Genomic DNA, 25,933 nt, shown 5'->3' with positions numbered 1-25,933 from the left:
CACTGATTTAGTTAAAATTGTGACGTCACAAGTCGCACTACACGAACGGTGAGTGGATATAAACATTGAAGGTGTAAACATTCCTTTTTAACTAGTAAAATGCAAATAAAAATTACTGTATAAATATTCTAAATATCATTAATATCCAAATTTAAACACTCTCTGATATAATTTAAAATTAAATAAGTTACAACCTTATATACTTATGCCTTAATGTTTGCCTATATGAAGATAACAACTGTCAAAGTACTTCGCCGGATGATAACGAGCGTTTAGTAGTATAACAGTTTTATAGCCCTTCAACACTTGCTCTACTATTTGTTAATTATTGATGCCATGAGACGCTTTCGTAGATGTCTAACTAGTCTGACAGTGGCCCTGCTGTGTGTGCATGTTGGGACAAGCTTGGCTGGTGAAGGTACGGATCACAATGTGTCAACACGACTACAAGAATGTGCCATATTATCACTGACCTACATTTGCACAACCCATAGTATCTATGTGTATATATAATATATAGTTAAATAATACACAAAGTGTGTTATCGACCCTATAGCACAGTGGTCTACATCCTCCACTCACAGTCGAGGGACTCTGGTTCGTGCTCTGGTCAGGACATCATGTTTACAATGTAAATTTTATAATATTTTTTTATGCAGATTTGTTTAGTTAGCTTAAATCTATGATCTCTTGTTCTTTTAGTACCAGGTCTCAAGAATTCTTCCTTATCGATTTTGTTGATTACTGTTACTATTTTGTATGTAGTGATCATATTGCCTCCACTTTTGCCTTGACACTGCTCTTGAGTTCAATAAGTTCAATAGGCTTATAGAAGCCAAAAAAAAGAGGATACTGTAATTAGAGACTGATACCTGTAATATACTGTAATTAGAGACTGCTACCTGTTATATAAAGCATATCTTTCAGATGGCTGTAAAGGTCGGGACTATGGCCATGGTAGCACCGTGTGTGTGTGTGACTCTTCCTTTTGTGATACAATCCTACCCATCCAGCTTCCTCAAGTCAGGGAAGCTCTGATTGTGACATCTAATAAGGCAGGGCTCAGATGGAGTGTTTCTACTGGAAAATTTTCACAACATGGGAATGAGATCTCTCCATGTAAGTGATGTTCATAAGCATGGTAGTTTAATTTACACTTCTGTATGCTGTATCTGTTTATTGTTTATTAATGCTGTGCCTTACTTCACTTTTGTCAGACCATAAAAATAAGATCATGTCATCTAGTTAAGTTTTCTGTTTATTTCTTAGTTATCCCATTTGGTTTCACCATTAGTTACGATCCTTTCTGGATCCATTTTGCCAGCTCACGCTGTGAGTGATAAGTGGCTATATAAAAATACAAATGCCTACTATATACAGTATATATTACTGTGATCAGAGCATCTGTAACATTATAAAACCAATTATTATTATTATTATTATTATTATTATTATACTATTATCATCGTAGGTTCACCGGCTGGATCTGCACAGCATTGTTTAGAGCAATTTACCTCTGATCCCCATGCACTTCCCATCTCTCTGAGGGAGTCAATGGAAGAATGTATATTGGCTCAAAAATGGTCATTTAATTATAGTCACTAAACAAAATTTGTTCAAATATTTTTAATTTGTTCTTTTTACTTTTCATCTCTCTTTTCCAAAGAAGAATTTTATTAATAAAAATTTTCAGAATATTTTAATAATTGTACATATTGAAGGAACCTCAATGGAGCAGGTTAGGGGTTAAATGATCTGTTCATGATTATACAGAGAAGAGAAGAAAAGAATAAATAACTTTCTTGGTATTTTATTTGTTTGAAATCACAGTGATGATAATATTTTATTTTAATTATGGCTGTATTTTTGTGGTGGAATGAAAAGATATGAAAGCCATGTAGTGAGTAATTTAATTATTTTGTGTTCCGACAGCTGAAGATGTGAAAATTGAAATAAGCAGCAATGTGCAATACCAAAAGATAATTGGGTTTGGGGGAGCTTTCACAGATGCTTCTGGACTGAACATTCTGAGTTTGCCAGAACCAATGCAAGAGATGTTACTGAGGTAAGTACACTCAACTATCTTGCATACATTAAAACAATGCAGTACTGTAATAAGAAAATAGTCAATAGTGCATTTGAAAATGTGTGTGTGAATTTGTGTAATATCTTTGTTGCATAACAATGTGTAATTATCCAAGCACCTGTACAGTATAATTACAGGTTGAGAGTTACTGTATACTTCTCATGTCTCAGCTGTGCTATAATCTTGTCATATCGTGGTTTAGAGCTTCTGATGGTTCATGTACAGTAATAAGTATCGTACGTGCAAAACACACTGTCAATCATATGGTAGATCTGCAGATCATCTGATAAGCCGTGCTAAACCTGCATAAGGTAAAAATTCACTCGTGTGCTTCTAAGATAGGCATAAAAGTGATTAACAGCATACAGGTACCACCAAATCTCTGTTCAATACTGTGCAAAGCAAGGGCTACATGCTAACTGCATTCTTTATTGTTATAAATGATTCAAAGTTTTGGAACTGTGCACTATTAAAATAAAGAACATGCAAATATTATTTTATAGTAGTTTATTAAAATCTCTCTACTTGCAGAGCTTACTATTCTGTAAATGGCCTGGAATATACCTTGGGTCGTGTTCCTATTGGTGGGACTGACTTCAGCACTCGCCCATATACCTATGATGACTTGAAGGACGGAGAGACTGATATGAAGCTGTCTCACTTTGCTCTTGCCGAAGATGATTTGAAGTATAAGGTGACTTTAACTAAACGCTGTATTTTTAAGTATGAATGTATTGGTCATGGTTTCCTTTAAGGCATAATTTGTCATAAATTATGATATAAATATAGATGGATAAACCAGGCCATAATAAGAATAGGGTCATGACAGAACACAGGAGTTTCATTCTTAACTAAGAAAAAAAGCTGGATGCTACAACTTTTACAAACTTATGTCTGGGATCAAAAGCCATCAAACCTGAATACCATTACAAGGAATTAAGCTCGCCAACCTTCTTGCCAGTACCCAGAGCTAGTAGGAGTGCAACCTTTAATGCAAGATCCTCATAAAAAAAAGTGACCCAGACCTACATAGAGGACAAGAAATTAACACTTTCGTCCGGCAGTGACGCAGTCTGTCTCAATAAATAAATTGACGGATGTCCACTTGTGATGCATGTTGTGTCACCAGCTCACGGGTAACGCTTGGCCGACTTTTGGCTTTGCTGTGGTGGGGTGCAGGTGTTTTTGACTTCATAAGCAAATACCCCTGTAGGGAATTCTATTGCGAACAAATTGATACCAAAATGAGCAATGTAGCACAAGATTTGAGTAGGCTGGTCTTAATTCTTGATACGCACATACCATACTAAAATGTTTAGTCTATAGTACACAGACTACTGTATCCTAAGATGTTTTAGGTGCTCTGTAACAGTTGAAACTCTCATTGGTACATGGCATTCCCAAACTTTATTTGAAGCCTCCTGTAAACATCTGTCAACTTGAAAAGTGACTTCAGAGTTTTTGAGATTCTTTCCTAAACTCTGGGTGTGATTTTTAACAATTTTGAAAGGCAAAAAACCTTGTTTTGCATACCATTTTTTTCTGTGTGCATACAAATAATGCCTGATATAGCCCTTGCATAATGCAAGGGTTAAGGTGAGTTGACCCACCTTAACCCTTGCATTATGCTCACAACCCATACTTTCATTAATGCTACCACCTGATGCCTTATATTTGGGTAAATTCATAATGTAATTCAGAATATTGCTTAGTTCTCTTAGAGGTCCCAGTGATCATTCATAGGTGGTGTTGATCGGCACGAGAGGCACTTTGGTGTTTTTGTCTTATAAATAAGAATTGGGATAAATTTTGTTTAAATAAAATGTAAACAGTGTAGTTATTCCCTGGTATTATATTTATATATCAACATGAGAGACTTTTATACTGTCCACAGATACCATTGATACGCAGAGCAACTAATATGTCGTCGACTCCAATCAAACTTTTTGGTTCAGCTTGGGGTGCTCCAGGCTGGATGAAGGACAATGGACAAATTTCAGGAAAGGGCAAATTACTGAAAAAAATGTACATGACTTGGGCTGAATACCATGTTAGGTAAATATTCTATAATCATTGGTAATGCAAACATTTAATGAGTTGGGCACTATTTTTTATGCAGCTTGATACTGTATTTAATTTTAGTCTGGATATGTCAAGAGCATGGTCATGAGATACATAAAGATGGACTTACTGTACTTTGTGGTGTAGTGGCTAGTGCCCCCACTTGCTCGCCTTGCAAGTGAGGGCACTCGCTCACAGTCAAGGTTCGAATCCGGCTAGGATGGGATGATTGGTCACCATTCCTTCACTGTTTGCTCATGTGCACCAAGCATTAATTGGAGATCTGGATGTATAACAATTAGCACTGAATAATCAAACTGGTTCAAACCTGGCCAGAGGCATCAAACACTAACAAAGAGTGAAGATGGGTAGACATTGTGAATGACTGTTGAAGTAGGGATTATGAGTAAACAATGCACAAAGAATGCTGGGAATAGAGTTTGGTGGAATAAATTTAAGGACAAGTGAATGTTTAACACTTTAAATGACAATTCATGGGAAGAACTTTACATATAGGTATATCAAACAGCAGGGGTACTGCTGTGGATGGTTTGCTGGAGTGACCGTACTGTAATGCTATGTAGTGCAGATGAATTTTCACAGACCTCCGGCTTCATGAGATAATAGTCCAAGTAGATGTTAAACTATATTACTCATATAATACATAACATCTGCACATTCATTAAATGTGTTCAGTATATTGAGGTTTCTAGTTTTATTAGTAGAAAGATGCTTGATTTAGTAATAAATTCTATATTCAACAGATTTATTAAGAGCTATGGAAAGTACAACATTTCATTCTGGGGTCTTACCACTCAAAATGAACCAAGTGATGGCCTCGAGGAATCTTTCAATTTTAATTCTGTTGGATGGACTCCTGAAGATCAGGTGTGGTTTTCATTTAAGTAATTTGTTGTTTTTGTGTTTAACCACTGGACTGCTCGGCTTCCAAATACGGCACATCCCCCCCCCCCTGTGTGCAGGAAATAAATTCTCTGGGAAAAATTATTTTCTTTTTTGAAAGTGTCATACATAAACATAATTGACAAACATGTTTGTCATACACAAATATTACATAAACAATTTCATCTATCCTTCACACCTTATAACTACAATGTCATCTAGTTACAAAGAATGTTCTATTTCAAGAGCTATATATTAACAGTAAGTCATTATACATACATGGTAGGTCTTATTGCTAATACACAATTGTTTGAGCAGTGAAGATATTACAGAGTTATAGGGGAACTGCTGTTTATTATTCTTCAGAATACACTCAGTCTTCACAATACACAATTTATTTTTCAAAGGATTTCAGGTATTTTATCCTTGGTAATAAGATAGGTTGCCATATCATACAGCATGAGCTTAGATTTATCTCTAAATGGCTGTTTTATTACATTCCAAGATATAGTGTTCGAGTGTGTGTCCCTGTCTTTGTCCACACACTTTACACTTTAATTCATCTAGATCCCTATACAAGCCAAACTGCCAGAGATACTTGTAGCAAAGTCTTATTCGAGCTGTGACAACGCCTGTTAGTCCGCTAACTTTGTTACTTGCCCCATACTCATGTTTTACTTCACACATTTCATTGTGAATAAACAATGGACCTCCTAGTTCCAGTTTGCACTGTTCTGCTTTCTTCAAATTCATCCAAAAGTTCTCGTCTAATGACACTTTTAAGGGACCTACAGTATTTGATAACTCAAGATTCCATTCAATTCTGTCTTTATTTACTGCAGCCTTAGCAAGGGCGTCAACTTTATCATGTTCCTGCAGGTCAATGTGAGAAGGAATCCACAACATTTTAATATTTACCCTCTTGCTAAGTATGCTTATATATCTGTCTGGCTTCTGAGACAAGCACATTATTACTTGATTGCAAACTATTTATTGCTAGTAGTGAGGAAAGGGAATCGGAAATAATTAAGCTGTCTACTTCAATGTTGTCAATAATTTCAAGTGCTACCAGTATTGCTACTAACTCGGCTTGCATTGTGGATGCCTAGTTACTAATTCTTATATTCCTTTGAATTGTGCTGCCATCGAGCTGATGAGCAATAACAGCACTTCCTGCCCTCCCTGTAGCTGTATTGAGTGATCCGTCAGTGATACGGTCTGTGCTATGTTGTTTTCAGTTTGTATATTGTGAATGTGTTCTATGATGTTTAGTTTAGCAGCAAGTTGAGCATGAGGGTTTTTTGTGAGTTGCTTGGTGGGGTATGCAGGCATCAGGATGTCAAAAGGTACTATCTGTCAGGGTGGAAGGAAGTGCTGTACTCTTTCATCAGCATATACATCATGCAGTCCCATCATTTTAATATGAGGGGCTGTTCTTTGAATCCATTTAGACTCGCTGGTTCCATTACGTATGTGTTCTAACAGTTCAACTTACACAATGTTGTTTTTGTTATCATGCAGAAGCTTTAGTCCCATCATAAGATTTATTTCAAATATTCTATCTCGAATGCTAAGTATATTTAATTCTTTCTGCATATTGAGAACTTTGGTAGTTATAGGACAGCCAAGTATAATTCTGAGTGCTTCATTTTGCATTTTTTCCAGTCTATCAATACTTTTACCATTTTGAAGGACTAAAGCTTATAGTTCCCTTCTGCCCCATGGGGGATGGAGGCAAATTTGGGAAGCCCATGAGTGAGAGGTGTGGGCTGACTGGGATCCCAGTTGACCTGGGTTGCCATCTGGTGGTGGTTGAGTGAGATGTTGTTTACTTATGGCCTACTATCGTTAGCCTTATTTCTTAAACATTAATTTTTTTTCAAGAGATGTTGTTTATATGGTTTTGCCTGTAACTTCTGGGATTATTTTATCAAGCTGAGGGTGATCTTTGATCCCCCTATCCTCTATGATCCCCCTATCCTCTATGAACAATCCAGGTTCTGATCCTAATTTGCAGTAGGCCGTGCAGGTCTTGGGGGTCTGGTGGCATTTGTAAGTCTGTGGCATTGGAGCCTTAGGTGCTGGAAACCTACTGAAGGCTGCCAAGAAAAAGGCATATCATTACCTCCAAAACTACCAGTATTTCTGGGGGGAGCCCCGTCGGCTTCCCGGAGCTATCGCGGCTGATATGGATATATTAGCTTTCTGGCACCAGTCAATGTGCATGGAGTTCTTGCCTACCTGGGACCACGAGCCAGAACCTGGCCCCCACTCAGAGAGGCACGAGGAGCAATGGCCTATAAAAAACCCCCGTGTCGTTGGGACCATTCTATGTCTGCCATTAACCGGGTCTGGCACCCAGAAAGGTAGGCGCCCCAAAACAAACCCTTATTCTGGTGAAAATATTGCTATTGAAAGCCGAACGAGTGGACAGAACTCTCCCAAGTGAAAATTAGCAAACTAAATTAGCATGACGTCATCATGTTGCCAGCAACCCCCCTTCCCCTTTCCCAGGAGGGGGAAGGGGGAGCCACAGACCCTCGCACCGGCGATCTAACCTTCAATTCTTGGCTGATGTGTTGCTGGCAAGGTCGTTTGCCTCTGGCTCCAGATTTTGTCTGTTTCTGTGCCTTGTGGCATGGTTCTGTCTCTTTGGTTGGTATGTGAGCCAAGAGTATTATTCTTCAAGTACTTGGGCTGCATGCACCTAGGGGTTTCCTTCCCTAGGTACCCTGTAAGTACTGCCCTTGGGGCTTGGGGCTACCTTCCACAGGCCACCTTGGGTCTACCTCTGGTGTCTTTTACTGCTCGGTGATAGACCACCCTTGGAGTTAGCTGGGGTTTTTGTTTACCCCTGTTTGTCTCCGAGTAGGGGGTAGTTTTCATCAAAAGCGTATCACCTCTTGTAGCGACTGGCTCTTTTCCACCTGGGCACGTTGTCCTCTTGTGGGGTTTTCTTTTCCTTTTTGTTTTCTCTGCCCGGTGGAGAGTCTGCCTCTTGATTGGTCATACCCTATTGTTATTGGTGGTCTTCTGCTAGGCCCCCATACCCCCGTGAGTGTACACGTCCCGGGGGTGTAACATTTAGTAGTTTGCTTGGTAATTTTGGGGTGCCAGTTAGCTGTAATCTGCCTGGGCTTAGTGCTTAGCCTTTCCCAAGGCTAAGGGCCCTGGGAAACCCCGCGGGGACTCCTTGGTCCGATGGATGCGACCCCCTGAGTTCCTCTCTCCCTTCGTGCGAGGTTGACAGTTGCTCTGTCCTCTTGTCTAAGGGTGACAATCACCGGTTGTGCCTCCACCATGCTGCCTATAGGGTTGGTGATTCCCCTGTGCATTGCTTAGGTGCTTGTAAGGTGCATCAGCCCTTTTGTGGTTCATCCTATTGACGGGGGTGGGGGATGGGGGGGTGGCTCGCTCTGTTTGCCTGCTCCTGGTCCTATGATTTGTGGGTGTTTCAGGTCATTTTGTGCGGCCTGTGGTGGTGTTGGGTGGCCCCTCTTCCTTTGGGGGGTTCGGGGCTGGCGGGGCAGGCCTCTTCTCCTGCTCTGTCAGGTCGTCTTGGAGTGGGTTCGCTTGGGCGTGGTCGAAACGACCTTGTCCCTCATGTGGGTTTCCTGCCTGTTTCCGGTCCCGAAACTGGACTGCACGGACCTCAGGTTCAATCTGGACTTGTCCTGTCTGAACCCGTGGATTTATTGCTCCTCCTTTCGTATAACTACTCTATCCCAGGTCTGTCTTCTGTTGGAGCCGTACGCTTGAATGGTGTCTGTGAACCTCAGAGACGCGTATTGGCACATCTCGATAGACAGAGGCATGACAACATGATGACGTCATGCTAGTTTGCTAATTTTTATTTGGGGATTCTGTCCACTTGTTTGGCTTCCATAGCAATATTTTCACCAGAATAGTGGTTTGTTTTGGGGCGCCTACCTTTCTGGGTGTCAGATGCGGTTGATGGCAGACATAGAATGCTCCCAACCACACTGGGATTTCTATAGACCATTGCTTCTCGTGTCTCTGAGGGGGCCAGGTTCTGGCTCGTGGTCTCGGTAGGCAAGAACTCCATGCACATTGACTGGTGCCAGAAAGCTAATCTATCCATATCAGCCTCTCGAAAGCCTCCGGATCTCGCCCAGAAAATAACATTTCATTACATTCAACACCGTTTTTTGGGGTTTGCAGGAGGGTTATACAAGACTCTTATACCTTACAGTTACAACATAGCAGAATATTTGTGCTTCTTCATAGTGAAATATTTCTCTTCCACTAAAATCTGTTTCTCCACCTGAGTTTTTGTTGTTGCATTATATAATAAAGTATTTTACATTCGTTTGACCTTTGTATCAGGCAAGATGGATTGGACAGCACCTTGGCCCTGCCCTGCACAACAACAGCCTCAGTCATTTGAAAGTTATGATTTTGGATGACAATCGTATCTTCTTACCCAAATGGGCAGATGATGTAAGTTCTCGTGATGCATATTTTGTGCTATGATTCTACATATTTCTTAATACGTTTTCATATCACAAATATTAACTGTTCAACCAGTTGTTGATATTGTAACTTTATAATCATTTATAATCAACAGTTAATCATCAACAAAAATTAAGAAACAAATTTCAAAGTCCTTCAATCTCCATCAATTGTTTAATTTGTTGGGTGTGTTGTAGAAAATTCTTGACAGTTGAATATGAACATGTACAGTATAGTAAATAGACCCACATAAGGAATTGAAATAGAAAAGTTGATGCAGTGTAATGTTGGGTTACTACATGTTTCAGAATGTTTTGAGTTATTTAATTAGGTTGCTCCTGAGGCAAGATCTACAATATAATTTGTAGATCTATAGTTAATGCTGTATACCCAAGAATGTAGAAAGAACAGTACATTACATAATCTCAAAATTCTTTCCAGGCTTATCTTGACATCAAAGTTACTGGCAAGCCATCCCTTAACTAACAACCAATCAACACATTAGTTCGCTTCACCCAATAACAACCAATTAGCAGCACTAATGCCACAATAAAACCCTCCAGCCTAACAAACATCTTCCCCCCCCCCCCCCCCACCCCTTCTCACTGTCTTTCATACGCCAACAAGAGTCATCAGTAAAGGTAAGATATAACTTGTGCATAGTGTAGTACAAAGTATTTGTAGTATTATGTATTAAATGAATTTTTAAGTTAATATTTTTGGGAGTGTGGAATGGATTAATTAAATTTACATTATTTCTTATGGGAAAATTCGTTTCGGTTTACGAACTGTCTCTGGGAAAGGATTAAATTTGTAAATGGAGGTACCACTTTACTTGGTCAGCTTTTACAGTAGTGATGTTTCTCCTCTTAAATTTTCCTTCATTACATTCACAGTTGCTAGGTATTTTGTATCAGGATTCATGTATTTGTGTTTATCATGGTTTAATTTACCAACTGGTTCTCTATTCTAGTTCTGTAGTGCACCAACAATGGTTTTCTCTGAGTTTTCCACTGTAGTTTGGCCACTTCTTGGCTTTGAATCTAGCATGACCCAGCAGGAACAGTTTAAAAAGTTCTGTTATAGTGTTGTTGAATGCTGACTTGCTCTGACTTTGGCAGATCCTTACCAGCAGTTGGTAGAATCTTGCCTTAACGAGCAACTGAGTATACTGCTTAGAAAATTATTTTCACATGCACTCATAGGGATTTAAAATGTGCAGTGTCTTTAGGGTCTGTTTTGTATTATTAACCTTATTAATTGTAACTATATTATGCATAAAATAAAATTGAGAGATTTATCATCAGATATGTGGTACAATATATGGGAACTAAATAGATTATGATTGTGCTACAGATCATGTCCGACAGCAGAGCAGCTGCGTATGTTTCAGGAGTGGCTGTCCACTGGTACACAGACTGGTTCACTCCTAGTTTGGCTCTTGATCTGACACATGAGCATCACCCAGAGCTTTTCTTGCTTTATACCGAGGCTTGCACAGGTGAATAACTACAGTTGTGTTTTGTCATTCACTTTTCTTTGACTGAATGGTTAGTTAAATATTTTTTATCATTTATGTTTGACAACTGCAATGGGGATGGTATTGTGTAGTCATTCCAAAATACTTGAATGGAGTACTTAAAATATTTACCACAAAAATTCCAGCTGCTGGTTTGGCAATCACATGAGTGAAGCAGCAAATACCTGCTAGTGGAAACAGATGGAAATAATAAAGGAAAAGATGTCCAGGGACAAGTAAATGTCAGTACTAGGCAAGGACCATCCTTGATAAGCCTAACAGCCTTCCTATGCCTAACACTGGGAACCATCTCCTCTGCTGCTGATTAGCAGTGACTTCAGCATCATACAGCTCCACTACCCTGATAATAACTGCTCTATCAGTTTGGTTTTCTTCCTTTTATTCTTTTTTTTTTTAGAGTTGTTGATGTTATTGTTTCATTATTTAACTTGGTGAGTGGTTTACCTTAGTTGTAGCAGATATTTGATCCCCATGTGCTTCCTTGACCTCTGAAGGGCCAGAAATTGCCACTGGATCCCAGTAGGCCAAGACATTCAGGAAGAAACTTTTGTGCTATCTGTCAATTGAGGTCCAGGAAGTTACCGAGGTGCTGCATAGGAAGTGGCATTTCTTTATACTGTACTCAACACTATTTTTGTTTTCTCTAATTGTTGATCATATTACTTTATATTATTATTATTATTATCGCTCTATATTTCTGCTCTCTTATAAATACTCTTAATCATAAACAGTTCTAACTTAGCCATCCTAACATCATTCAAAACTAATGGACAAAATGACATTCACAATTTTATATTTACCCTTTATTTCTTCATTTCTTCTTCAGGACAGTGGCCATGGCAGCCTTTGAAGGTAGTGCTGGGATCGTGGGTGAGGGCTGAAGAGTATGCTGCTAATATAATAGAGGTATTGTACAATATACAATATACGTATCTTGGAATAGGTGAGTGGGATAATACCAGTGCTGCTGTAATTGAAGAGGCAGCATCTTATCTAGAGAATATTACTGTATTTTGAACATTTCTGCATCTGTCTGCTTGCTTAGCAACATTATATCTATTGAGTGTTGCTCCTGATTCAACATGTGTGTTTAATCCATTTAAAATGAGCATGCTGCTGATATGTACATTGTACAATGAGTGTAGTGTCAGTTTAACTTTTTTGGCTACACTTTTTGATATAAAAAAATTTGAGCAAAAATATTAGAGTGGAAGATGACTACTCGGTGGAGTAGAACAGATAAGAGATGGGAGCAAGCACGCTCCTATGCTACAGGACACACCCACATTTATTTACCCTCTCATAAGTAATAAAAACATTCATTATTGTACATTCCTAATTGTTGAGAAGATGCCTGCTATATGTTAATGCTGCCTGACTGTGCTTTATTCTTAACATAACACTCAGTGGATCAAATACCTTAGAAAGTGCCAGAGTGATATGCACACAAGGGTGCTTTTCATATCAGTCTTTTACAAACAAAAAACAATAAAATAAAATAAATAAAAAAGTTTTACTTATCTGATATGTTAATATTGTACACTCCTCAAATTTGTTTCAACATTTTATTATAAGTGAAATACTGTATAGTATTTTACGTGAAGTCCCATTTTTGCATAATACATTTAATATTGCATCATTGCAGAATCTGGAGCACTGGGTGTCAGGCTGGACTGACTGGAACCTTGCCCTGGATGTGAAGGGTGGACCAAACTGGGTAAAAAACTTTGTTGACTCGCCTATCATTGTTAATGCTGTAAGTACATTTTTAAATATTATTAAATGCATTTTTTAACACTGTAGCTTCTTCACTTCTGTCCTTTTGTATTTTTTTTCAGAAGTTATATCATTTGTTTATTGTAATGTATTGTTTCTCTTATTTTAATTAACCTTTCAGAAACAATATTTTTTATGGCAAGGGTGTGATTGGAGGAGGAGGGTATTGGAAATCTCTTGAGAAATTGGGCAGTGATATTCTTGATGGATTTCATGGAAGGGCGTGTAAATCAGATATTTGTACAGTATTGAGATAGCTGATGGAGAAGGTATGGGAGTTAGACAGGGCTTCCTTTCAAATTAAAAGTGAGATATTGGATGCTTTCATCTTGACTGGAGTTGGTGGGATTTCATTTACCTCTTTCCTCCACATTTTTGTACTCCTTTCTGTACTGTCCAGGCTGGAGAGTTTTGTGAACCACTTTGTGTTGCTGGATACAAAGTGGTTGAATCTCTGTTTCTCTCTCTCTCTCTCGTTGCTCTAGCAAGTGCCCTTACAGAGGTTCTCTCTCTCTTGGAAGATTAACCTATGTGGGGTGACTCTTGGCTCTCTGCAGATTGTTACATATGAAATTTAGTTTTCTAGTATCATCACTTATTACTTATATTGTTGACGAGTGGCAAACATTTTGGTGTTGCACCTTCGAGTGCATTCAAGGTGGCAATATGAGGTGACATTACAGGATTTTTATTATGGGTTCCTCTGATCCTTTTGTGGTGATGGCTGTGGTCAAGATAGTAACAGTGTGCTCAGTCCGTAGTTAACAGAATGATAATTCAGCCTATTCTCCAGAGTGTTCCTAATCTCACAAAACTGTTGTACTAAACTGCTCAAACCTAACCTGACCAAGGACCACTGGGACATCACAGCAATTTTGCAAGCCACTTCCATTTTTAATGCATCAGTTTTTGGCCTTAGGGAAATTATACATCAAAATGTAATGTACTATTCAGGAAAACAAGTTAGAATTATTATTTGTATGATAATGAGTTGGAATCTTGGTGGTGGTTCAAGTTAGCTTCAGTTAGCTCTCTTCCCAACTTCATAAATATTTTGACTGTTACTGGCCATGCATATATTTTATATACTGTACAGTATAGACAAATAAGTCAACAAATACTGTTGAACAGAAAATGTCTGTGAACGCGCATAGGCCACTGGCTCTTGAGAGCAATTTAGGGATTGGTTCAGAACCGAACATTTCATTTCACTCACTGCTCTATTTTTACATACCTGGTAGTGTACATGTAGGTATAATTTTTTAATTCATTGTTTTATTTTTAATTCCTATTCCATTTATGCAAAAATATTTATTTATATCATGAAGAATTATTGTAAAAACTTTAATAAGTAAAAGCATTCTTAAGTTTATGCATGGTCATGTACCATTATTTACTTTTCATTTGTTGTAATTGTAAAGTTATTGCATGTTCTACATAAATTATATGAAAAATGTTTAGTAATACTGTATAGCTTAATTTTCACTTATAATTTTCTAGCCACGAGGAGAGTTCTACAAGCAACCCATGTACTATGCTTTGGCTCACTTTACTAAGTTCTTGCCAGAAGGCAGTCAGCGTGTGGCATTGAGAGCTATTTACTCTGGAGAGTCAACAGCTTCCTTCAGTCATACTGCATTTATACGCCCAGATAATGCAACTGTTCTTATATTTCTGAATAAGTAAGTTGATTTAGTGCTGATTTATGTTGAATAATAATGTGTATCAGGTAATTTTGAGTTGTGGATACCCAAGCACAGATACCATAAGTGAGATGTGGATATATGAGTGATTAATATAGTGTAATCAGGGAAGAACAAGATACATAGTATATGAATTTAGAGAGTATGCCAATAGTTTTAGAATTTTTTTTTTAAGGTTTTGCATGGTTATTGAAATTCAATTTGTTGTCAATGTTAACACCATGGATTTTCCCTTCTGCTATACTCTCAATTTGGGAATTGCTTATTCTTGGGCCAATTTGACTGCATGACTTATTTCCAAATAATATGTAATATGTTTTTCAGTGTTAAGGATGTCAGTAGTCAGCCATGTGAACTTCTTTGAGTTCGGTATTCACTGTGTCAGAATAAATGGATGAACACTTGTAGAATGTACTTTTATTCCACAAATTTAATTTGCTTTCTGTACATTATATTTGAATGGAAAATGAGCGTTATATTTTGGTCATGCAATCTTTCATAGGAAACATTTTCTTCTAAAATTAACACATATCAAAACAGTAACAATATAAGTAGGTTATACCTGAATGTATATGAAGTGCAGTAATATTTCTGAGTAACCACTTAACAAACAGGTTTTTATAGCTATGATAAATTTTTATTGTACTTTAACTTGTTAATATTACTTTTGTTGTCTTCTTCCCAGGGGCCATAATGTAGCAAAAGTAAGAATTATGGACAACGCTGGAGAGATGGTTCTCTCAGTAGATCCCCATACAATCATCACACTTGCCTGGAACACATCAGTTGGAAGGTGATTTGGTTGTGTGTATTTCTGAGGTCCTTCAGTAGTCCCCAGTGCTTGTGTGTTGGAACCACTAGGGACTGTACAGTATTAATAAAATTCTCAAGTACCTTTTTATACTGTAATTACCCTTTTGTAATATTATTAATGGACTTCTCAATAATATGTGATGATAAGTTTTGCATTTATATTGCAATAAAAATATATTCAATTAGTACCTGTATTTTATCACGTTAATCTTCCTATAATTGAAAATCAACACTGTATTTGAAAAGAAATATATTTGGGGCTTCTGTGTTCCTCAATCTATCAACATTCTATATAGACCATGGGCTACATGGGATTGTGTTAAGTTATATTCAACTAAGTGGCAGCTGTAACTAATAATGAGGATTCAGATAAACATTGTTTTAGCATTTGAGTTGTAGATGAGTGGAACAAACTGTATAGTAGTGCACACAGAAATCACAATTACTTGATACATCAAATGAACAGATCCACAAGGGCCGTGATGAGGGTTCGAAACCTACGTCCGAGATAATCCCAGAGGCGCGTCTGGGATTATCTCGGACGCAAGCTCGAACTCTCATCACGGCCCTTGTGGATTTGTTGTGTGATATGCTATTGTTATGCTATTGTGATTTTTGTGTGTATTGAAGTAAGGGCGAAGAGGTAGAATAGCTTGTTGACAGAGTCTGGGTGCATGGGAAAATTGTGTAAAACCCTGATTTGTCTCGAAGAGGCTGCTGGAGCTGTTTGAGGGGCAGTAGCACTCCAGATTGCAATTATTTTGACCATGTCGTGGCGCAATCAACTAAGGCACATTTGGGATTATCTCGGTTGTAGGTTCGAACCCTCATCACAGCCCTTGTGGATTTGTTCATTGTATAGTAGTGTCTCTGAAATACTGTAGATAACTTTGGCCTAATAAGTCTGACAGACAAGAGGGATACCTCATTTGCTTTTTGGAGAGAGTTGTATGGTTTATTAGGGTTGTTCTTGAGTATTTATTTCCAGACAAAAAATGACTGCTGATTTAATACTCAAGAACAGCCCCAATAAACGATAAAAACCCTCTCCTAAAGTAAACATGGTATGACCGCCACAAAGCTTATGAGAAGAATGACTTGCCATAACAAGCTGGTGCCCCCACACACCATATGTAAAGTGAACATAAAACACTCATTAGGAACACGCTACTGTAGTACTGTACATAATACAAAAAATCTGAAAACAACTACTGACCAAAGAAGATTGCAAATCCTGAAAGAAACGAAAGATCCACCATACTACAGAATAATGACTTTGTTTCCTTGCCAACACTCAGGCCTAGATCTCGCCATACATCATCGGATAATGTTGTCTCTACCATGGTCTACCCACCGAGAGTACCAAAGTTTTATGCAATACCTTACCACAGATTTTATTGGCCCTATCCCCTTACCCTATGTTTGATTGCCGCTATCACCTCACCCCCCATACTCCTTCGACTGTTTCACATGTGTATTTAACCAAAAATTGTACCTCGTGCGTATGTTCTTTACCTGAAGATGTTCCAAAGAGGAACAAAATGTAGAAAATAAATCCTTCAATAATTGCTAGAGTTTTTTACCATGAAATTTGGTAACTTGTGTGCTCTTAATTAATACTGATGCTGTACTAAGAAAATAAAAGCATAGAAAGCTTACACTATAAGATCAACAATGCCAGAAAAGTGGTCATATTTAACCAGATATGCTTGCTGACTAGACATTTCAAAATACTGAACAAGTTAGAGGATGTCAATCTGGTTATTTTCTTCAGAAGGTCAGATGTAACACAAACATGGAGCAAACGTTTAAAGTTCAACAAGCCACAATGTAGGACTGAGAACAGGAGATGCTTTTTCACCCACAGGGTTATTAACCCATGGAACCGCCTACCTGATGAAGCCGTAACTGCCAAAACTGTGCTGAATTTCAAAATATACCAAGAAAAGATCATCAAGGCAAATGGGTAGGACCTTCGACAAGCCGCCAGCTTCCTGTCCTCGTCGAGGCCACTACGGTTAGTGGCCCCCTCCCCGCTCAGCTCGTTGTCGCCGTCTGGGGGCTTTGTGGGCGGCTGCCGGAGTGTGATGCTCCTTGGGACAGTCCTCTGTCCTTTTCTAGCCTTGTGCTCCTGCTGCCGTCCTCTCCAATTCTGCTGGGCATCTTTTCCTTTTCCTTCTGTTTCGTTTTTCTCCCCCCTCTTCTCCTATCTGCTTGCCGTTTCCTGCCGACCTTTTGCTCGTTCTGGTTCTTCCCTTGGACTTCTTCTACTTTGACGCCCGGGTGCTTGAGGAGGCATACTCTTGCACCCGTAGAACTGCAGTACCCGACGTCGAGAGCGAGGGGAACCTTTTATTGTCAATCCCCACTTCGTCACTGAACCCGATCTCGACGGACTGTCGGTTTCTTAAGGTGGCGTTTGTGGGGCGTATACTCACGACGCACCCCTAGGAGGCCCCGACAAGATCGGCGATAGCTTCTTGTTGGGTGTCCTGCCTCTAATTGTGGCTCCATGGTGGGTGTGGGGGCACATTCGTGAGTGAATTCGTAATTTCGTCAAGATGATAACCCCTGTTTCGGCTGCTTCTGGCTTACCTTTTCAGGCTCGTGGGGTGGGCGACCAAGCCCCCGAGTCGGTCCGTATTGGAAGACCGGGCTCTGTAGCCTCCGCTGCATTGGGCCCCGACCTTGCTCCTCCTTTGGCCTCTCTGACTCCTTCCCCTGGCTCCCCTCCCTCCTCTGTGGTTGGGTCGAGCCCCAAGCCCCCAGTGGTGACTACCTCGTCCCCTGGCGCGGCTCCTTCTCTAGTTGTAACTACTGCGCCTTTTAACCCCTCTCTCTCTGGGGGTTCTCACCGCCGTTCTCGTCACGGCCGCCCTCGCTCGATTCCTTCCAGTTCTGCTACCTATCAAGCCTTGTTCGGTCCCGCTTCGTGGGCCAAATATTTTGATCTCCTCCCTCTTGATTCTGCGCCTCCTGACGATTTCTCCCTTCATCGACATCTCATTGATTCCGTGGATGCCTCCATTACTTTTAACCCCACTCGTCTCGGTACGCGTGTCGTTGCTGCTCCTTCTCAGGATGCTGCTTCCCGCTTGGCTGCCTTATCCTGCCTTGGCGAGACCCCCGTTCGGGTCTCGAAGAACGTTCAGTTGAATGCCAGTGTTGGCACTATTTTGCTCCCGCCCCATGTTGCGACCGGTGTTCGGGACCTACGCGACTGCCACGACGATATTCGACATATCCTCGCTGCCCAGGGCCATTCTATTCTCCAGGTGGACACGTTTACTCGTCCCCCTCGTGGTAGTCGCCGTCAACCCCTCCGGGTTGTGAAGATTACCTTTGATGGTAGGACCCTTCCACCCTCTGTCATTCTTGCTGGTGCCAGGTGCTCTGTCCAGGAGTACATTCCTTCTCCTCGGCTCTGCAACAAGTGCTGGAGGTTTGGGCATGGTGCCCTCCGCTGCTCCGGGACTGTCTCTCTCTGTCCTTTGTGTGGTGGCGAAGGTCACTCTAAGTCGGAGTGCGCTTCTCCCCAGGCTCGTTGCCTCAACTGCGGTGAGGCCCATCCTACCTTCTCCCGTGCGTGTGTCCATTACAAGCTTGAGGCAGCCGTCCTCAACTTGAAGCACCGGGAGCGTTTATCTTTTCCTGAGGCGAGGCGCCAGGTTCGCCGGCTCCCGCCTTATGCTAATATCTCTTATGCTCGCATGTTGCGCTCTTCCTCTCCTCGTCCTTCCCGCCTTCCTCAGACTCACAACCGTTTCCAGGCCTTGGACCCTGATGCGCCCACTGCCCCCTCCTCTGTCCCTTTGGGTTCTCTCCCGAAGGATCCTCCTCCTGGTCCTCTGTCTGGGGTTCCCCTTCCTTCTACCCGGTCTGTCGTGTCTTCTGTGTCTCCTTCCTCGTCCCCCTCCGATCCTCCTTCCCATCCTCTTCCTCCATCTATCGGCTCTCCCCGCCGCCTGTCGGTGCGGGCGGATGTCCATCGCTCTCCTAACGGCCGTCGTGTGTGCTCTCGTTCGGCTTCTCCTGTTGAGACACTGGAATCCGTTGCCCGGTACGTAGTTGCTGGGACACCGGTCTCTTTAAGTCAGAAGCGTAAGCCTGGCTCCTCTCCTTCCTCTTCCCCGGCGGGTAAGAAGGCTTCGCTTTCTTCCTCAGCTCCTCCTTCTGGCTCTGTTGCTCCTTCCACTCCCGTTTCAGTGCTTGCGCCCCCTGTTCCTGCTATGGAGGTTTCTTTGGCCCCTGCTTCCCTTTCGGTTGCTGCTCTTGCTGGGGTGCGCTCCTCTCTTTCTACTCCCCCTCTTCCTGCTGCTGTCCTTGACTGCTCCTCTCCGTTGTCTCCTCCTCCTCCTCCTCCTCCTCCTCCTCCTCCTCCTCCGGACCCTGCCCGCCCACCTCTGATCTGTTCTCCCGTTTCCTTCCCTCCGTCTTTGCTCAGTTTACCCATGCCCCCTAACCCTGACTTTGCTGACCCTGATCCCGACCCTGATATTCTTTAACGTGCTCTGTTGGTCTTTCGCCTTTGTTTCTTCCTTGTTCTCTGTTTTTGTCCTTTCTCTTCTCGTCGTTGTCCATTCTTCAATGGAACGTTCGAGGTTATTACGCCAATTTCCTCGAACTCCAACTTCTGGTTTCGCGGTTTTCGCCCCTTTGTGTCTGTCTCCAGGAGCCGATGCTTGGTGCTCGTCCTGGTCGTTTTCGTGGCTATTCCTTTCTCTCCCCCCCCCCCAGCCATTGCTGGGGCTTCTAATTCTTCTGCTCTCTTGATTCGGGCTGATGTTCCCTTTGTTCCTTTACTTTTTCCTTCGCCTCTCCATTGTTCTGCTGCTCGTATCTTTGTGGGGAAATGGTACACAGTTTGTTCCATTTATCTCCCCCCGAGTGTCCCGCTCTCTCTTCCTGATTTGAAACACCTCCTAGACTCCTTGCCGGAGCCTGTGCTCCTGCTGGGTGACTTCAATTGTCGTCATTCTCTTTGGGGTGACGTTCTGACGAATACCCGGGGTCGCCTCCTTGAGCCGTTTCTCCTCTCTTCTTCCCTGTCTCTTCTGAATTCTGGTGAGCCCACTCATTTGGACTCTCGAACTCGCACCCTTTCTTGTCTTGATCTTTCTCTCTGCTCTTCTTCTCTTTACTTAGATTTCACATGGCAGGTTCTTGATGACCTCCATGGAAGTGATCATTTCCCCATCCTTGTTTCCTTTTTCTCTTTTCGCCCTTCCCTCTCTTTCCCTAGGTGGCAGTTTGCTAAGGCGGACTGGACCCTATTTTCCCTCAGTGCTACTCTCTCTGACCTCTCCCTTCTGCCCCTCTCTCGCGCTCTCCTCCTTTTTCATGACACTGTCTTCGACGCTGCCCTCCGCTCTATTCCTCGCTCTTCCTCTCGGGGTCCACGGAAGTGCGTTCCCTGGTGGAATGCGGACTGTGCTCGGGCTGTCCGCTGTAAGCGTGCAGCCTGGAAGAAGCACCGCCGTAGGCAGACGACCGATTCTTTTCTTTTCTTTCGGAAAGCGAGTGCGGTGGCCCGTAGGGCCATCCGTACGGCTAAACGTGAATGTTGGGCATCTTATGTCTCGACAATTACGTCCGAAACCCCTCTGGCCCAGATCTGGAAGCGTATCCGCAAGATAGCGGGTAAGTTCGTTCCCGATGTTTCACCGGTCCTTCACCTCCATGATACTCTTGTGGCGGACCCGTTGCAGGTCGCTTCCGAACTGGGTTCCCACTTTTCTTCTGTTAGCTCTGGTCTTCATCTTCCCCAATCTTTCCTTCTTCGTAAACCTGTCCTTGAGTCTCGTCCTTTAGATTTCTGCACTCATCTTCAGCTTCCCTATAATGATCCCTTCTCTCTCTCTGAACTTCGTTCTGCCCTGGCCCTCTGCGGTTCTACGGCGGCGGGCTCCGATGGTATTCATTATGAGATGCTTCGCCATCTCCCTCCGAGCACGTCTCAGTATTTACTGAGTCTGTATAATCGGATCTGGGAGTCGTCGTCAGTCCCTGAGGACTGGCTCGATGCCGTTGTCCTCCCTGTTCGCAAACCGGGGTCTCTGGGTACTTCCCCTAAGGACTTTCGCCCTATTGCTCTCACAAGTTGTGTCTGCAAACTCTTTGAACGTATGGTTAACGTTCGTCTGATGTGGTTCCTGGAACACCATCACCTTCTCTCCCCTTCTCAATTTGGTTTCCGCAAGTGCCGCAGCACGACAGATGTCCTGGTGAACTTGGAGGTCTATATACGTACTGCTTTTGCTGCGAAGACCTCCGTTGTTGCCGTCCTTTTTGACCTAGAAAAGGCTTACGACACCACTTGGCGTTATCATATCCTATCTCAACTTCATTCTTTTGGCCTTCGTGGTCATCTCCCTCTCTTTCTCCGCAGCTTCCTCTCTCGTCGTTCCTTTCGGGTGCGCCTTGGTACCGCTCTCTCTCCCTCTTTTCAGCAATGCGAAGGTGTGCCCCAGGGTAGTGTTCTGAGCACTACTCTTTTTCTGGTTGCCCTCAATGGTCTTCTTTCCTCTCTTCCTTCTGGTGTCTTCTCCGCTCTCTATGTCGATGATCTTACCCTTTGTTGTCAGGGTGATGATTCGCCTCTCCTTCAACGCCGGCTTCAACTTGCGATTGATGCCGTGTCGTCTTGGGCCACAGGTCATGGCTTCAAGTTCTCTACTTCTAAGACTTGTGCCATGACTTTTGCGCGGAAACGGGTTGTTCTTCGTCCCTCTTTGTCACTTTATGGTCATCCCCTTGAATACAAAGATTCCGCGAAGCTTTTGGGGTTATTCCTTGACACTCGTTTGTCTTGGTCTCCCCATATCTCTTACCTCCGTGTTGAGTGCTCTAAGTCCCTTACCCTCCTTCGGGTCTTGTCCCATACTTCTTGGGGGGCAGATAGGCGCACTCTCCTTGCTTTACATTCCTCTCTCGTCCTGTCTAAGCTCGATTATGGTTGCCCTGCTTACTCGTCTGCTTCTCCTTCTACTCTTCGCCGTCTTGATGCTTTGCACCATACTGGGTTGCGCCTCAGTTCTGGTGCCTTTCGTTCGACTCCCGTCCTTAGCTTGTATGTTGACACTGGCTTCCTGTCTCTCCAGGACCGCCGTGATCGCTACTGTCTTCGCTATCTTGCGCGGTCCTTGCAACATCCTTCCTCTCGTCTCTGTCGTGCTTTAACTTTTACCCCTCCTGCGGTTCCTGTTCCTCTTCACCACCTCCCTCTTTCTGTCCGGTTATCTCGCCTGCAGGATTCTCTTTCCGTTCGTATTTCTGATGTTTCTCCTCGTGTTGTTCCTTCTTTGCCCCCGTGGAGGGTCCCTCTTCCGCGGTTTTGTACATCCTTGACTCGTATCACTAAAGCTTTTACCCCTCCTACAGTTCTAAAACGCCTTTTCCTCGAGCACTTTTCTTCTCACTCCCGCTCCGTTTCTGTCTTCACCGATGGGTCTAAGTCAGCGGACGGTGTTGGCTACTCTGTTGTTTTTCCTGATCGGACTTATATGTATCGCTTGCCTCCGGAGACTAGCATCTTTACAGCGGAACTTTATGCTATTCTCTATGCTCTTCGTCTCCTGCTTTCTCGTTGTCAGTCTTCCTTTGTGGTTGTTGTTGACTCTCGTAGTGCCCTCATGGCTCTCGGGTGCTTTAATCCAGTTCATCCGGTAGTTGTCGAGATCCAGCATTGGCTGTTTCTCGTTCACAGTAAATTTAAGTCGGTTGAGTTTTGTTGGGTTCCCAGCCATATTGGCGTGTCTTTAAATGAGCGTGCGGATGCTGCCGCTAAGGAAGCTGTCCGCTCTTGTCACATCTCTCGTAAAGGCATTCCGTATTCCGACTTTTACCCGGTTATCCATTCCTCAGTCCTTACCCGTTGGCAGGCTTCTTGGTTGTCTGTTACTGGTAACAAGCTACGTACTCTTAAATGTTGTATTTCCTCGTGGCCGTCCTCCTTCCACCGTAACCGGCGGTGGGAAACAGCTCTAGCGAGGTTGCGTATTGGCCATACTCGCTTAACCCATGGTCACTTGATGGAGCGCCGCCCTGCTCCTTATTGTCCTAGTTGCATTGTCCCTCTTACGGTCGTGCATGTCCTTCTTGAATGTCCTGACTTCCAGGACGAGCGTGTGTCTTGCTTTCCGACCGCCCCTCGCGGTCACCTGTCCCTCGATAGAATTCTTGGTGACTCGGATACTTTTGATATCGTTCGCCTTATGCGTTTTTGTTCTCGTATTGGCATCCTTGGTGATATTTAGCGCCCTCTGATTATTTTGCGTATTTGATGGTGCTACATAGCCTTCCCGGTTTGGTGCCTTCTTTTGATAATTACTTACTTACTTACGGTTAGTGGCCCTCAGGTAAATCAGGTAAAATCTGACCTGAAGAAAATATCTGGATCAATATCTCTAACTTGTTCAGTATTTTAAAAGTTTCAATGAGATCTGCGCTGTCATGCTTGGTTTGCAGTGTTGTAAGCTCTGTGGCTTTCAAATGGACCCCTGTGGACCCACTTATCACATTTATCCATTCAGATTCGTTTTCATTTAACACGACCCTTTGTTTTCTTTCCTTCAACCACTGTTTTATCCATTCTAATATTTTACCATTTATTCCATGGGCCTGTAATTTCCTTGCCAGTCTTTCATGTGGTTCCTTATCGAAAGCTTTACCAAAATCCATGTATACTAATCCACCAGAAGGCCCTTGTCTGAGTAGCTGGTTACCGTTTCCAAAAATGTGAGCAAGTCTGTAAGGCAGGATCTGTTTTTAACAAATCCATGTTGTGTCGATTGTACAAGTTTGTACAGATGAGTAACTACTTTATTTTAAAAAAATCCAAGCAGTTTTTTCTTATAGAAAGGTCTCCGAGGGTTCTTAGTGATTATAAGTATATATTTATTTTGTTTATGGTACAATGGCGTCGTGACAGGGCGAGCCATAAGGTGGGGATGTTGAGTACAGGTGGCAGCTGTCTGGTCCTGGTGGTGGTGTTGCTGTATGCTCTGTTGTGAGATTGTTCCAGAAGCTGAGGTCAGCTGGTCGTATATTCTCTCCCACCGTCTGGTGCGGATGTAGCAGTACTTACTAACGGCAATGATGTAGCTGCTACAGATGCGTGTACAGAAAGTGTGTATTGGAAGTGTGTACAGAACATGTACTGGAGGCGTGTACAGAACGTGTACTGGAAGTGACAAGATGTGTGTACAGGATGTGTATACAGGACATGTGACATGTGTACATGACATGTGAACTGGATGTGTATACTGGATGTGTGGAATGGATGTGTGAAATAGACGTGTGGACTGGACACGTGGACAGGACATGCATACTGAACGTGCATATTGGACGGGTGTACAGGACGTGTTGACAGTTAAGTGCACCCACGCTCAGGGAACATGGACACGTTGAACAGGTGTTTACCTAGTTTTTTTAGTTTAGTTCATTTATTATGCACCCCATACCCATCTTGTGGGCGGTAGTGGAAAGGGTTACAGAGGCACATAATGGGCTCAGGGACTGAACCCACAATTCATTTAGCTAAGCAAGTTACAATCTTGACGAGCTAGTTACAAAATTCAATACACATCGTCACATCATCAATGGGTTCGAGATCTACCACAAGTTCAGCTTCTAAATTAAGCAACTGACATATGTGGAGAGCTAATGATCAGCTAGTGTCACAATCTCGCTGCCGGTGCCATTGCTAGCTGGTCGCACACTGATTTGTTTCCTGGAAAACTTCAGATTCTGAGCACCCCATCAGCTCAAATGATCTCGGTTTTGTGAGGAAGAATACATCAATACTCCAAGACCCAGAGAATATCTTGTTTGGAGGGAAACAATACCGATTTCGTCTATAATTGATGGACAAACAACGTTGTTGATTAGCTGTTGTCTGGCAGACTGGTATTCTGTGCAACCCAGTACGCAGGCGACCCAAACTCTCGTACAGCACGTCGCCCATAACAGATTTTTTTTGTGAGGACCTTATCACTGACCAGGTCACTTAGAGTCCTACCATGAAGGACGAGGCGATACCCACAGGTCCTACCCTGAAGGGCGAGGCGATATCCTGCGGGCATCGCCACAAGATGGCGATAGGTGGATAGGTGGATAGATAGTGGATAGCGCGCAGGACTCGTAATTCTGTGGCGCGGGTTCGATTCCCGCACGAGGCAGAAACAAATGGGCAAAGTTTCTTTCACCCTAAGTGCCCCTGTTACCTAGCAGTAAATAGGTACCTGGGAGTTAGTCAGCTGTCACGGGCTGCTTCCTGGGGTGTGTGTGTGTGTGGTGTGGAGGAAAAAAAAAAAAAAAAGTAGTTAGTAAACAGTTGATTGACAGTTGAGTGGCGGGCCGAAAGAGCAAAGCTCAACCCCCGCAAAAACACAACTAGTAAACACAACTAGTAAACACAAGGGGGCACCTTAGAAGGTGTACTGAGCCTGACAGGGAAAGGTAGACAAAACTGCTCATTTAGGTGTTAGGTATCCCTGATTCCATCTGGGGGAATCATTTTACGACCTCCGTTGGAGGGGAATGAATTTCTCCATGCCTAGGAGTGTCTCAGGCATTAGG

General features: G+C 42.5%; 1 protein-coding gene across 1 annotated transcript; it reads left to right on the top strand.

Annotated features, from left to right (window-relative positions):
- The first annotated feature begins 258 nt into the window (after nucleotides 1-258).
- LOC123763168 (lysosomal acid glucosylceramidase) lies at nucleotides 259-15,437 on the top strand. Its single transcript, XM_045750161.2, has 12 exons — nucleotides 259-418; nucleotides 928-1,119; nucleotides 1,933-2,065; nucleotides 2,618-2,780; nucleotides 3,981-4,141; nucleotides 4,912-5,035; nucleotides 9,398-9,511; nucleotides 10,880-11,024; nucleotides 11,890-11,969; nucleotides 12,709-12,819; nucleotides 14,340-14,521; nucleotides 15,228-15,437. The coding sequence occupies exons 1-12, from the start codon at nucleotides 337-339 to the stop codon at nucleotides 15,337-15,339; spliced, it is 1,599 nt and encodes a 532-aa protein (XP_045606117.2). The 5' UTR covers nucleotides 259-336; the 3' UTR covers nucleotides 15,340-15,437.
- Nucleotides 15,438-25,933: the final 10,496 nt, after the last annotated feature.

The sequence above is a fragment of the Procambarus clarkii genome, chromosome 5, assembly GCF_040958095.1.
Source record: "Procambarus clarkii isolate CNS0578487 chromosome 5, FALCON_Pclarkii_2.0, whole genome shotgun sequence".
NCBI classification, from domain to species: Eukaryota; Metazoa; Arthropoda; class Malacostraca; order Decapoda; family Cambaridae; genus Procambarus; species Procambarus clarkii.
Note: the sequence above shows the minus strand (reverse complement) of the source record. Positions and strands in the feature narration are given on the sequence as shown.

What these genes read in the sequence shown, in the direction of transcription:
- LOC123763168 (XM_045750161.2), top strand. Translation starts at nt 337, where the DNA reads ATGAGACGCTTTCGTAGATGTCTAACTAGTCTGACAGTGGCCCTGCTG. An exon ending in TGGGAATGAGATCTCTCCAT is followed by an intron (nt 1,120 to 1,932) that starts GTAAGTGATGTT and finishes GTGTTCCGACAG; the next exon opens with CTGAAGATGTGAAAATTGAA. An exon ending in CGCCTATCATTGTTAATGCT is followed by an intron (nt 12,820 to 14,339) that starts GTAAGTACATTT and finishes ATAATTTTCTAG; the next exon opens with CCACGAGGAGAGTTCTACAA.